The sequence below is a fragment of the Tarenaya hassleriana genome, unplaced genomic scaffold (assembly GCF_000463585.1).
Source record: "Tarenaya hassleriana unplaced genomic scaffold, ASM46358v1 Cleome86, whole genome shotgun sequence".
In the NCBI taxonomy this organism is placed as follows: Eukaryota; Viridiplantae; Streptophyta; class Magnoliopsida; order Brassicales; family Cleomaceae; genus Tarenaya; species Tarenaya hassleriana.
Window position 1 is genome coordinate 298,825 of NW_010971018.1, and position 13,049 is coordinate 311,873.

General features: G+C 44.0%; 1 protein-coding gene across 9 annotated transcripts in view; it reads left to right on the forward strand.

Moving 5' to 3' along the window:
- Positions 1-1,360: 1,360 nt before the first annotated feature.
- The window catches only part of LOC104803404 (mucin-5AC-like), a 25,786-nt gene continuing 14,097 nt past the window's right edge, over positions 1,361-13,049 (forward strand). Inside the window, exons 1-2 of one of the 9 annotated variants that reach the window (XM_019201296.1) lie at positions 1,361-6,947; positions 11,677-12,343. In XM_019201296.1, the coding sequence (XP_019056841.1) occupies positions 1,467-2,813 (1,347 nt within the window). In that variant the 5' untranslated portion in view covers positions 1,361-1,466 and the 3' untranslated portion in view covers positions 2,814-6,947; positions 11,677-12,343. Of the gene's footprint in view, positions 7,368-7,805; positions 8,491-9,561; positions 10,487-11,676; positions 12,344-13,049 lie in introns of those variants that run through there. The other 8 variants (XM_019201299.1, XM_019201298.1, XM_019201293.1 and 5 more) reach the window with 8 other exon arrangements.

Genomic DNA, 13,049 nt, shown 5'->3' on the forward strand with positions numbered 1-13,049 from the left:
AGTGGAGTTTTATTAAATACTCTCACCTCAGTATAAAACGATGAATCTCGAAATATCTAATTTAATCCTCGATCTCGGATTCAACAATCTCGAGATCTTCTTCGTCTATAATTAATTGATAATTAATAATCTTAATTAGTAACTGTCATGCTAAAATTATCCCACTACCAGCGAAATGTCAATTGGTCGGTAGATTTAAATCCGATAAACCGTTTTATTTTAAATCATTCAAAGGTCTCCAAATACTTTGATTTTTGAAAAAAAGATTTCAAATCTAGAATTACGAGGTTGAAAAGATCTAAACCATATAATAATAAAAAATTCTGCGACGACGATCAGTAGTGACACTAGCCCAAAATTGTTTGATTTTCCATATCCTATGTAAATCAGTCAAGGAGCCCAAATCCGATGTTATTTTCACCAAAATTAGCCTATATTGCTCTAAATCTTAGTTTTTCTCCGACAGTTCTCGGTGGTTTTCTGGCGACATTTCACCGTTTTCATCAACATTTCACTGTTTCTAACAACGTCACCACCTAAGAAAGATGCAGCTCATTGAGAGCTTTCAAACCCCTCAAGTCGGCCAAAACCGAGCCTCCGTTCCCCAAAAATCGACAAAATTCGATGATAGTGGTGGAGTAAGTCCATCACGATGTTGATGAAGAAGAAAAAGAAAGAAAAAAAATTTTTAAAAAAAGAAGGGAAGTGAACCAATGATGGTAGGGCGGTGGCCACGGATGTTGATCGGCGGTCAACAGCGAATAGGGAGGCAAATTAGAATAGAAGATAGGTGAAAAGAGGGTTACGGTCGACTATGGGAGGAGGAAGGAGAAATCTTAGAAAAATTGCAAATAAATCTTCTATTTTCTAAAATTTACAAATTATGTCCAATCCTTTATCAGGTGCTAAAACATTCTCATAAAAATAACAGTTTTTCCTTAATTTTTTTATTTTTCCTTTATAAAAGAAAAAACCCATAAAAATTTTTCAATTTGTAAATTGGTGAAAAAAATAATTCCTAAACTTTTTACAAGGAAGAATAATTCATGAATTTGAGAAAATTGACTTTATAATTTCTAAACTTGTTTTGGAGTGCCAAATGAAATGTTGACCAAATAATAATTATGATGACATTCTACGTGTTTTGTGACGAGTGATAACACATCAATTTATATTGCTACATATGCATGCCATAATTATTAAACCAATTTTTTAGTGAATCCAATTGTAAAAAAAGAAAAAATTAGAACACCTAAATCGATTCGAAATCCATCTCTATCTTCTCCATTGTTCAAAACTGAAATCAATACTTTGTTTATAAGGATATCGCTTCGACAAGATGCCGCCGCAAGGTGAGAGAGCGAAACCCTAAATCACCGTACCCCTCAAATCGGCCGCCGCCGGCCGGCCACTTCCGGTCGGTATCCCCCATTTCAGATCTCCTTCTTCTCCTTCATCTCTTCTCGATGCCTCCCCGACTTCGCTCGTCTACAATCCCGTATTCCTCTCGGTTCGCGGAGAGCCAGCCTCCGTCCTCTGCCGGCGTTGGCACCGCTCTGACCGGCCGTTTCGCAGCTCCGCTTCCCTCCACTGGCGGAGTTTTGACCGATCCTTCCAGCTCTGTCAATCCTCCTCTTCTCTCCCCTGACATCAGCGGTCAAGCTCCGGGTATGCCCCAATCTCCCGTCTCCGGCGAGGATAGTGGGCCTCCTCCGGTCACCCAGGTCACCGGCGTGTCTCTCCTGGCCAGTGGGCCTTCAACGGCTCTGATTCCACTGTCAGCGAGCTCCCCCTCCGCTTCCCTCACCCAGCGGGAGCAAAACCTTACCCCGGCGTCTTTTGCCGATGTGGCTCCTCCGGTCACCACCGGTGTGTCTCTTCCGACCAGCGGACTTCCAGCAGTTCCGATTCTGTCGCCAGTGAGCTTTCCTTCTGCTTCCGCAGCGTCTATTGCCGATGCGGCTCTTCCGGTCACCCACCAAACGGGTGGGCCTCCAGCGGCTCAGGTCCTGGCCTCATCTCGCCGCACCCTAGAAACCACCGCTCCCCAGGCCGACCAAACGGCTCCCCCGCAGAAGTCGTGGAGTAGTATGGTTCGTGACTCCATACGTAAACTAAAACGTATAGGTACACCTTCCACCCATCCCTCTGGTGCTCCCCTAGTGCATATTTCGCAGGAATCCCTAGTGGCTGCAAAAACAGAATGGGCAGATTTCGTAATCGGACAGTTTTACGGGCATCCCCCTTCGATGGGGAAGATAATCGGAGTTGTGAACTCAGTATGGGTCAGACCTGGACAAAGAATACGGGTGCATGATATGGGAAATGGATGTTTTCTGTTTAGAGTTCCGAATATGACGGTTAAGGAAACCATTCTTGGCCGCACATTCTGGCATATTGGCTCATGCCCGATGATAGTTTCCGAATGGGATCCGGATCATGACCCCGATAAACCGCCAATCCGGTCCATCCAGACTTGGGTGAAATTGCGCAATGTACCACTAAAATTGTTCGATGAGGATAGCTTGAGTAGGATTGCAACAACTATTGGAGACCCGCTATACCTCGACAAGGCTACAGAGGGAAAGCTGAATTTCTCAGTGGCGAGAATCTTCATGGAGGTCAACCTACAACAGACCCTTCCCAGAACTGTAGTGGTTAAGTTGCCGTCTGATACAGAAGTGACCATTGGCGTGTCTTACTCGTGGCTGCCCCCAACCTGTAGTATCTGCTCTGAGATTGGCCATAAGTCAAACCGATGTCCCCGCAACCTCCTCCGAGGGCCCAAGCCCGGACAAAGGAGATTAGCTTAGCCGAACATGCGAAGAAGAAAACCAACCGTCCAACGACAAACTATACAACACAGGAAGCGGGATCGAGTGTAGGGTTGATAGCCCCTCAGGGCAGAGCTCAGACATACCAATCCCCGAGGGCAAGTCCAACCCCTCTCCTCCGCTTGCGGCAATGGCTCCTGCTCCGTCTATAGAGGTTGGCTGCCCGACTGTTCCAGTACCAACCGTTGCTGAGGACCCACCTACGGAGTCAAACTTGGATGTTGGGTGTAACATTGTAGAAGACCCCTCTCAGGATCCAACCGAGGAGATTTGTTTGTGTGATGATCCTCCTCCTCAACCCCCATCGAACCAGGAGCTCTCTGAGGGCCAGGCTGAGCATGGTCCCCCTATAACAACAGCTCCACCTCCGATGATGCCCCCCCTTATGGAAAAAGAGGATAGTAATGTTCCCCCCTTGGACAAGGAGGATGCTAATGTCCCCCTGTCCCAAGTTTCTCCCTCAGGCTCCCCAAGCCAGTCGAAGTTGAACCATTCCCCTCGTTCTAAGGCGGGGAAATCAAAGAAGCGTGGCCAAAAGGCCACTAGGAAGGCGTGAATACCCAAGTATACCCATGTTATTTTGTTGGAACGTGAGAGGCCTTAATGGCCGTAATAAGCGTCATGCAATTAGACAATGGATTTTGCGACACTAACCCCTAGTCGGGGGATTTTTGGAGACTCATGTTCAAGCAGCTAACAGTATGAGAGTTTTGAGTGCACTTCCTACGGGATGGAGGTTCAGGAGTAATCATGGCCCTGAAAGCAATGGTCGTATTTTTGTGGTTTGGGAACCCTCAGTTTCACTCATTGTCTACCAGAGTTCGCCTCAAGCAGTCACATGTGGCGTCCGATTCCAGGGAGTAATACTAAATTTACTGTTACTTTTGTCTATGCGGGTAACTCGTACCTTGAGCGCAGGCCACTTTGGGAGCACTTAAAGGAGCTAGCGGGGAATCCGCTCTTAGCCCAAGCTCCTTGGATAATTGTTGGTGACTTTAATCAGACTCTTGGACCGGAGGATAGATCTGACTACCCGGCACCCTCTCCGATCACTCCAGGCCTCGAAGATTTCCGGGATTGTGTACAATCATCCAGGTTGATTGATATGGAGACTAGAGGTGGCACATTCACTTGGTGGAATCGACAACATGCTGACCCTATGTTTGTCAGGCTGGACAGAGCCTTCATCAACGAAGCCTGGTTCGAGGACTTCCCCCGGAGCTATGCTGAGATTCTTCCGATGGGGCCTTCCGACCATACCCCAATCCTAGTCCGTCTACCATCTGCTAGTAGACAGGTTCGCCGTCCGTTTAAATACTTTCATCACTTATCCCTTCACCCTGAATTCAAGCAGGTAGTTCGGGAGACTTGGGAGTCATCCCCCATGCTCGGATTCCACCAGTTTCGTCTGTGCCAGCGGCTGAAGCTCCTTAAGCAGCCTCTGCGGATACTGAACAAGACCCACTTCAGTCAACTCTCTGCGCGCACTAGGGAGGAAGGAAATAGGCTGGAATAGATACAAACACAACTCTTGTCCCAACCGACGCCGGAGCTGGCACTGGAGGAAGGACGTATCCGACATTCTTGGCAGATCCTGTTGGCTGCGGAAGAGAGATTCTTCAGGCAAAAATCTAGACTGCGGTGGCTAAAGCTTGGAGATAGGAACACAAGCTTTTTTCACAAAACAACTAAGGCGAGGACTGCTAGAAACACCATCCACTACTTGGTGAACGATGCTGATCAACGGTTGGTCGAGGACTCCACTATCAAAGCCCATGTAGTGGAATACTACTCGAACTTGCTTGGCCACCGAGATAATGAGGTACTTCCACAACCTGAATTTGGGCTTGATGAGCTGATTTATTTCCGTTGTACAACAGATATTCAGGATAAATTAGTTCAGCCGGTGACTAGTGAGGAGATTCACCTTGTGGTCAAGGCGATGCCGAGAGTCCTGGCCCCGACGGTTACATCAAAGAGTTCTTTACCTCATCTTGGGAGATCGTTGGGGCGGATTTGACGCTCGCGGTACAAGAATTCTTTAGAACGGGGAAGTTACTTAAGGAACTAAACGCAATAGCCATCACCCTCATTCCGAAAAGAGTCGGTGCAGAAAAACTTGGCAATTTCAGGCCTATCAGCTGCTGCAACTTTATCTACAAGGTCATCTCGAAGATCATCGCAAATCGCCTAAAGCCTATACTCCAGAAATGCATCTCCCCGAATCAGGTAGCCTTCCAGAAGGGTCGTATGATGATGGAGCATGTGTTGCTAGCCACAGAGATTATCAGAGATTATCACCGTAGCTCGTCATGTCCGAACGCTCTATGGAAGGTAGACATTCGAAAGGCATTCGACACTGTCAAATGGAAGTTCGTACTCGAAATACTTAGGACGATGGATTTTCCAAGGGTGTTTGTGGAATGGATCCGAGAGTGTATCACTACGCCGCGATTCTCGGTATCTGTCAATGGCAAACTCTCTGGCTACTTCCCAAGTTATCAGGGCTTGAGGCAAGGGGATCCACTCTCTCCCTACCTTTTCATACTGGCAATGGAACCTCTAACAAAGCTTCTCGACATTTCCGCCAACCTAGGCAGATTCGAACTACACTTTAGGTGCGATGACCCCTTACTCACACATCTGATTTTTGCTGATGATTTGGTCATTTTTAGTAGGGGGTCAATCAACTCCATCACGACGATCAAAAGTGTCCTCGAGGGCTTTGCTCAACAGTCGGGCTTATCCATGAACCCTTCCAAATCCGAGATATTTTTTGGTGGTATGACAGAACACGACACGAACCGCATCAGTTCAGCCTTGGGCTTGAGATTGGGGAAATTGCCGATGACTTACTTGGGGCTGCCTCTCAGCCCTTGGAAACTCTCAAAGCATGACTTCCAACCTCTCTTGGACAGGATCTCAAGGCGAACTCTTGGTCACAATCTTTTGTCATCCCCAAGGGCATTCTTCGGATAATTGACGGTCTCTGCTCAAAATTCCTATGGAAATCTAGTACTAGCACATCGGCGAGCATGGGCTGAGGTCTGCAAACCAAAATCAGAAGGAGGACTAGGCATTCGGAAACTTGAAGATTTTAATACAGATTTTCGATTGAAGTTGATATGGATGTTGTTCCAGGAATCGGGCTCTCTTTGGGTGGCATGGACCCATCAGCAGTGCTCCGACGTAGAGGATATTGGGATACTTCACCATCCTCTAGGCTCTCATGGAACCTGAGGAAGCTTCTACTTCTAAAACCGGTGGTGCGGCAGTTTATTCGATGTTCCTTGGGCGATGGTAAACGAGCTGCATTCTGGTTTGATACTTGGACAGACCTTGGCCCCCTGATCGAGCATGTAGGTGAAGATGGCCCCCGCATGTTGAGGATTCCACGACAGGCCAGAGTAGCAGACGTTGTTTCAGACTCGGGCTGGACTCTCCCGGCGGCTAGATCACAGAGAGTGTTGGACCTCTACATCAGGTTGGCTTCCTTGCAGTTGCCAAGCTCAGATAGCGGACCAGATAGGTATGAATGGAAGAATGATCAAAACACGTTTGCAGGTGCATTCTCCTCTGCAGGCACTTGGAAATTACTCCGTCAGCCTTCGTCGGAAGTGTCGTGGCACTCACTGGCTTGGTTTTCTGAGGGAGTCCCGAGATATAGTTTTATCCAATGGATGGCTCTTCGATGCCGACTACCGACGCGTGACAGACTTTACCGATGGGGGCAGTTGCAGTTTCAACCTGTTTGCTCTGTAGTTTAGAGGAGGAGTCACACTCTCACCTCTTCTTCCGCTGCAGCTACAGTAGTCAGGTCTGGTCCCCTTTTGCCCGATGCATTTGGCGCAGGCCACCTTTAGATCTCCAAGACATCCTGGGCTAGATGAGACATCCGGGAAATGATCTGTCCCATAATAGGAATCTTATTTCCCTAATTCTTCTCCAATGCTCACTTTACCTACTATGGTCAGAAAGGAATACAAGGCTTTTCCGAGGTGTTGTTTCATCGGCTGACTCACTTTGTGGCACACTAAATGCCATGGTCCGAAATTGTATACTCTCACTCCTTGGCTCCTCTCGTAGGGTTGATCCGGATCTCCTTGTCGACTGGTATTACATCACTCTATCTCATCGTTAGCTGCTTCTACATATTAGTTATGGTGTCAAGTTAGAGGTATATGGGTATTCTCTTTTGTACGGGTATTCGATCATGATCGGTTTTGTACACAAACAATTTTGATGAATATATTTTAACCTTTTATAAAAAAAAACTGAAATCAATTAAAATCTACCCATATTTTTTAAAGTTTGGTCTTGAAAACGATTCAAAGACAATTTATTGTTATAAGCCTCACACATACATCAATCTGATTTGAAACGTTTCATCTTTTATTGTTTCTAAAATAGTTGCAGAACACGAGAAGAGATTGTTTCTAAAATAGTTTCTAAAATAGTTGAGTCTCTTGAATGTTGCGAGTCTTGTTTGATGGGCAAGATGACAAAGCATCTTTTCAAGGGGAAAGGACAGAGAGGGACATAGTTATTGGATCTGATACATAGTGATGTATGCGGACCAATGAGCTGTCCAACTAGAGGAGGTTATCTGTATTTCGTTACGCTCACTGATGATTTCAGTCGATACGGTTATGTCTATTTGATAAGACATAAGTCTGAAACACTTGAAATGTTCAAGGCTTCCAGAAACGAAGTACAGAACCAGCTTGGCAAGACGATCAAGACACTTCGATCGGATCGTGGTGGCGAGTATATGAGCCAAGAGTTCACTGACTATCTGTTTGATTGTGGTATTGTATCACAATTAACTCCTCCTGGAACGCCACAGTGAAACGGCGTGTGATAACACGCAATATACACAACTTCGACACGCATTCATCTGACGTATTTATCTAGTTTTACATCATCAGGATTGTTCAATTGCGTGTTTAGCCTTGATTCTCGCTTGGTTAGTATATAATTGCAGGTACAAGCAATAGGAGCGAATTAAAGGACAAAAACCCCGGAAAAGAACGAGCTATGATGTTACACATGATCGTGTCATTTGTACTCACACGATCGTGTCTCATCATCCAGAAGACCACAATCAGATCGAGAGTCCACCCGATCATGTCACATCCCAACACACGATCGGGTCATTTCGCCAAGATAAGAGAAGTTTTGAAGTCTCACCTGATCGTGTCATGTACCAACACACGATCGGGCCAAGTCGTGAAAAATCAGACACTAGAATCAACAGACTCACACGATCGTGTCCTCCGGAATCACACGATCGTGTCACTTACGGGACCTTTCAGGAATATTCCCAAATCAGGGCAGAAAAGAGGAAGTTAACTAGGGGTAGCATCCCAGTTGAGAAACATTCAGACTTTTCACAGAAAATACACCCTACAGCACACAAGAAGAGAGAGATTATCAAGAGGCAAGAGATCGGAGTAGAAGACAGAGATTACGAAGTCGGGAAATCGACTAAGCATTCTTCCTTTCTTCTATTTTACGATGTTTTTGTTATTGATATGAATCCTGATATCTCGATGTTTAGCCAGTAGTCACATAGCTGTAGATTAGGGATTTGCTATGTAAGGATCTTTGGTTTTGATTTCCAGACTTTGTGGATCTATTTATTCCATTCAGTTTATTGAATTGTTCTTAATGCTTTTGATCTCGTTGGCCACTTGGTTGAATGAACTTAGAGTTTTAATTCACATAGACATATGGAATTCTAACCATGAGCTAATTCAATAAATAGAACATGTATCACATCGGGAGATGGGTATTTGCCTAGGAATTATGATAGCGTTCGTTCATGCATCCAGAGTTTTAGACTATTGAATCGGAAGATTAGTAGGATTAAACCTGGATAGTGAGATTAGACTTGGGAGAGCTAATCTCTACCTTAGAGCTTGAATTACCTGGATTGGATAGATAAACCACAGAGTTTGCATCTTTTGAAAGATCCTTGCATGTAAAGCAATCCCGAAACCTGCAGTGTTCTTCATTCATAGTCTTTAGAACCGTTTTATCGTTTGCTTTGCTACGCTTCTCACACTCATATTATCTCCTCTGGATCTAGATTTGGATTTGGATTTGATTCCGTTGTTTATTTGTCCCTGTGTTCGACCCTAGCTACTACAATCGATCCGTACACTTGCGGTATTTGTTGAGTCTAGGTTAATTATCACTTGATTCATATTTCTACACCTAGATTTGCGACATCAAGTTTTTGGCGCCGTTGCCGGGGACAATGTAGACAATTGGATTAGGTCTCTATTTGGTCTGGGTCTGTTTTCTTTTTGCTTTTGTTTGTTTGTTTTTCGTTTTTTTCTTTCCCTTCGTCTCCTTTTCTTTTTGTTTTCTTTTGTGTACACGTACGTCCTTCTCAGAGCATGAATAGAGAATCGAGGATATGAGCTATTTCATGGATGATCCGTACCCTGACCCTTATGATTCGAGTTGAACGCATTATCCCGTTCTCTCCTATGATCCATATGCTTCGGATACTCTGCATTGGGATTTCAACTACCACCAGAATCAGGGATCCTATCAATTTCAGACTTATCAGTCTATACCTTCGTATCATTATGATCAGGGCGAGGAGACATATTATCATTTTGAAGGATCACCCGATAAAGCATATGCCCCTCCATCGTCTGCAACTAAGCAGGGGATAGATTATGAGATAAACTCCTTATTTGTTCGGGTTTTGCAGGGACAAGAGGACCTCTTGAATTATATGCAATCACTACGCGAGTCTCAGTCCAACAGAACTGCTAAAATCGCCTCCCAATGGCAAGAGACCTTTATGAAACGACCAGAAATTGACTCCAGAGAGTATCTTAACACCATATCGATGAAGGACGTGGAGCAATCTGAGTTAGAGTCACCACATGCCATAAAAAAGGTGAGTGTTCTAATGCTTATTTGGATTATACGCCTGACTTTTTGATCGTAGATGAGCATTTAAGGACGAACTACGAAGAGACAGAACCGAAATATGTGCCTCCACCGCCAAGACCACCACCGATTTCGTTCCCTTCACGCCTAAAGAAACACAAGGAAGACATTCAGTTTGATCAACCATGTTCACAAAAGCGAAAATTCGAGGTGAAATCATATAAGGTTGAACTGGTTGTTTACTCGTCCGAGACCATTCCCATCTCAGGTCGAGCGGTCCCCCAAACTGATATTCAAGGAGACACACACCTCTTCCATCGGACTTCCATCCTGACCCCCAATTTCCACCACTCAATCTTTGATCCATCGGTAAGGTAAATAAAGAACTACATCACATCGATCGAAGCCATACCAAGTCCGGTGAGTTTTTCCCATCTAATCTCATTCCACCTAAAACCATTCCGCCAAGAAGCATTCCCCCTGAACCCCCTCCTACATGAGCAAGACGAGTCGAGCTAACGACCTTAAACAAGCGCTTCCGGGGGGCAACCCGAAGTCTTAGGTTAGTCTTTTTCTTTCTTTTATTGTTCTTTTTGCATCGGATATTGGTTTGTGTCTCTTATCACCAGGTTAAGTTCTAATGAGAAGCTATTGAGGAGGCAAAGAAGCTAGCTATGCGATAGACGTAGGCAGACTTAAGTGCGAGTGAACGAACATCACGAGCTAAGTATTCTTTTCTCTTTTTGGTTTGCTTCTCTTTTAACTCATGTTATTGGTTGCCTCTACTAGACGAGAATTGACACCGAGGACAGTGTCCAGTTCAAGTCTTGGAGAGGATTCATCTAACGCCAAACCATATCCATATAGAGTAGTGTTGCATGCATTTTTTCCTTTTATTTTCACATTTTAGTTGCATGTGCATATAGGATGCATTAGGATCATATAGTTTGTTTTTAGGATTGTGCATTAAGGACATATAAGATCACGTGCAAAAAACCGTTTTCAGCATTGATATGATGATTTATGGCATGAGAGAGTAGAAACGTCCTAAAAACATTGTGATCCGTTGAACGTGGTTATGTTTTGTTGAATTGATTGCTTGATCTTTAGGATTGTCTAGAATAGCTTGTGGGATAGAAATCGTTGGTTGGAACCCATGGGACCGATGTTGTCTAGCTAGGTAGAAAAGTTTCTATAAGAACCTTTCCCATGTTTGTTGAAATCAGTAAAGTTTGTTATCAAATGCATTCTTATTTCTTCATGTGCAGAAAAAGATAGTGAGCATCTCGACACTCCGCTGTTATTATCTCATCAACGAAAATCGTTCGAGGACATGAGTGCATCGATTTGATGGTTCGGGTCTAAGTTGTGGTTCGGGTTATCCAATAAACAAAATCGAAAAAAATTGATTAGGAATCCTTCAACTTCAACGTCCTAGGAACCCGAGATGCTAGCTAGATGAGAAAAAAAAGAGAGAAAGAGAAAATGAATGAATGCTGAAAGCGTAGACTAGATACGATTAGGTAGAATGGTGTAATAGGTTCAAGAAACATGCTTGGTAGATGATTGAAGTTCTTGGATTGGTTCTAAGTAATGGTATAGATCCCATGGCTAGGAAAGATTATCCTTTAGAGAGGGAGATCATACTAGACAGACTTGATCATTGTTCACTGGGATCTAGGTCGGATAGAGGTTTCGCTCTCGATTATCATTTTGAGTTATGTCATTGTCTCACCCTCCTTTCAGACCGTTTTTCACGGAGTATTTACTCGAGGACGAGCAAAACGCTAAATATGGGGGGATTTGATAACACGTAATATACATAACTTCGACACGCATTCTTCTGACGTATTTATCTAGTTTTACATCATCAAGAATGTTCAATTGCGTGTTTAGCATTGATTCTCGCTTGATTAGTATATAATTGCAGGTACAAGCAATATGAGTGAAATAAAGGACAAAAACCCCGAAAAAGAACGAGCTATGACGTTACACACGATCGTGTCATTTGTACTCACACGATCGTGTCTCATCATCCAGAAGACCACAATAAGATCGAGAGTCCACCCGATCGTGTCACATCCCAACACACGATCGGGTCATTTCGCCAAGATAAGAGAAGTTTTGAAGTCTCACCTGATCGTGTCACGTACCAACACACGATCGGGTCAAGTCGCGAAAAATCAGACACTAGAATCAATACACGATCGTGTCACTCGGAATCACACGATCGTGTCACTTACGGGACCTTTCAGGAATATTCCCAAATCAGGGCAGAAAAGAGGAAGTTAACTAGGGTTAGCATCCCAGTTGAGAAACATTCAGACTTTTCACAGAAAACACACCCTAGAGCACACAAGAAGAGGGAGATTATCAAGAGGCAAGAGATCGGAGTAGAAGACAGAGATTACGAAGTCGGAAAATCGACTAAGCATTCTTCATTTCTTCTCTTTTACGATGTTTTGTGTTATTGATATGAATCCTGATATCTCGATGTTTAACGAGTAGTCCCATAGCTGTAGATTAGGGATTTGCTATGTAAGGATCTTTGGTTTTTATTTCCAGACTTTGTGGATCTATTTATTCCATTCAGTTTATTGAATTGTTCTTAATACTTTTGATCTCGTTGGCCACTTGGTTGAATGAACTTAGGGTTTTAATTCACATAGACATATGGAATTACCTGGAACTAATTCAATAAATAGAACAGGTATCACATCGGGAGATGGGTATTTGCCTAGGAATTATGATAGCGTTCGTTCATGCATCCAGAGTTTTAGACTATTGAATCGGAAGATTAGTAGGATTAAACCTGGATAGTGAGATTAGACTTGGGAGAGTTAATCTCTACCTTAGAGCTTGAATTCCCTGGATTGGATAGATAAACCACAGAGTGTGCATCTTTTGAAAGATCCTTGCATGTAAAGCAATCCCGAAGCCTGCAGTGTTCTTCATTCATAGTCTTTAGAACCGTTTTATCGTTTGCTTTGCTACGCTTCTCACACTCATATTATCTCCTCTGGATCTAGATTTGTATTGGGATTTGATTCCGTTGTTTATTTGTCCTTGTGTTCGACCCTAGCTACTACAATCGATCTGTACACTTGCGGTATTTGTTGAGTCTAGGTTAATTATCACTTGATTCATATTTCTACATCTAGATTTGCGACATCAGCGTGTCTAAGCGGAGGAACCGAACACTGTTAGACATGGTTCGGTCGATGATGAGTCAGACAAATCTTCTGAAGTCCTTTCGGGGCTATGCTTTAGAGACCGCTGCGTACCTTCTTAACAGGAGTCCAA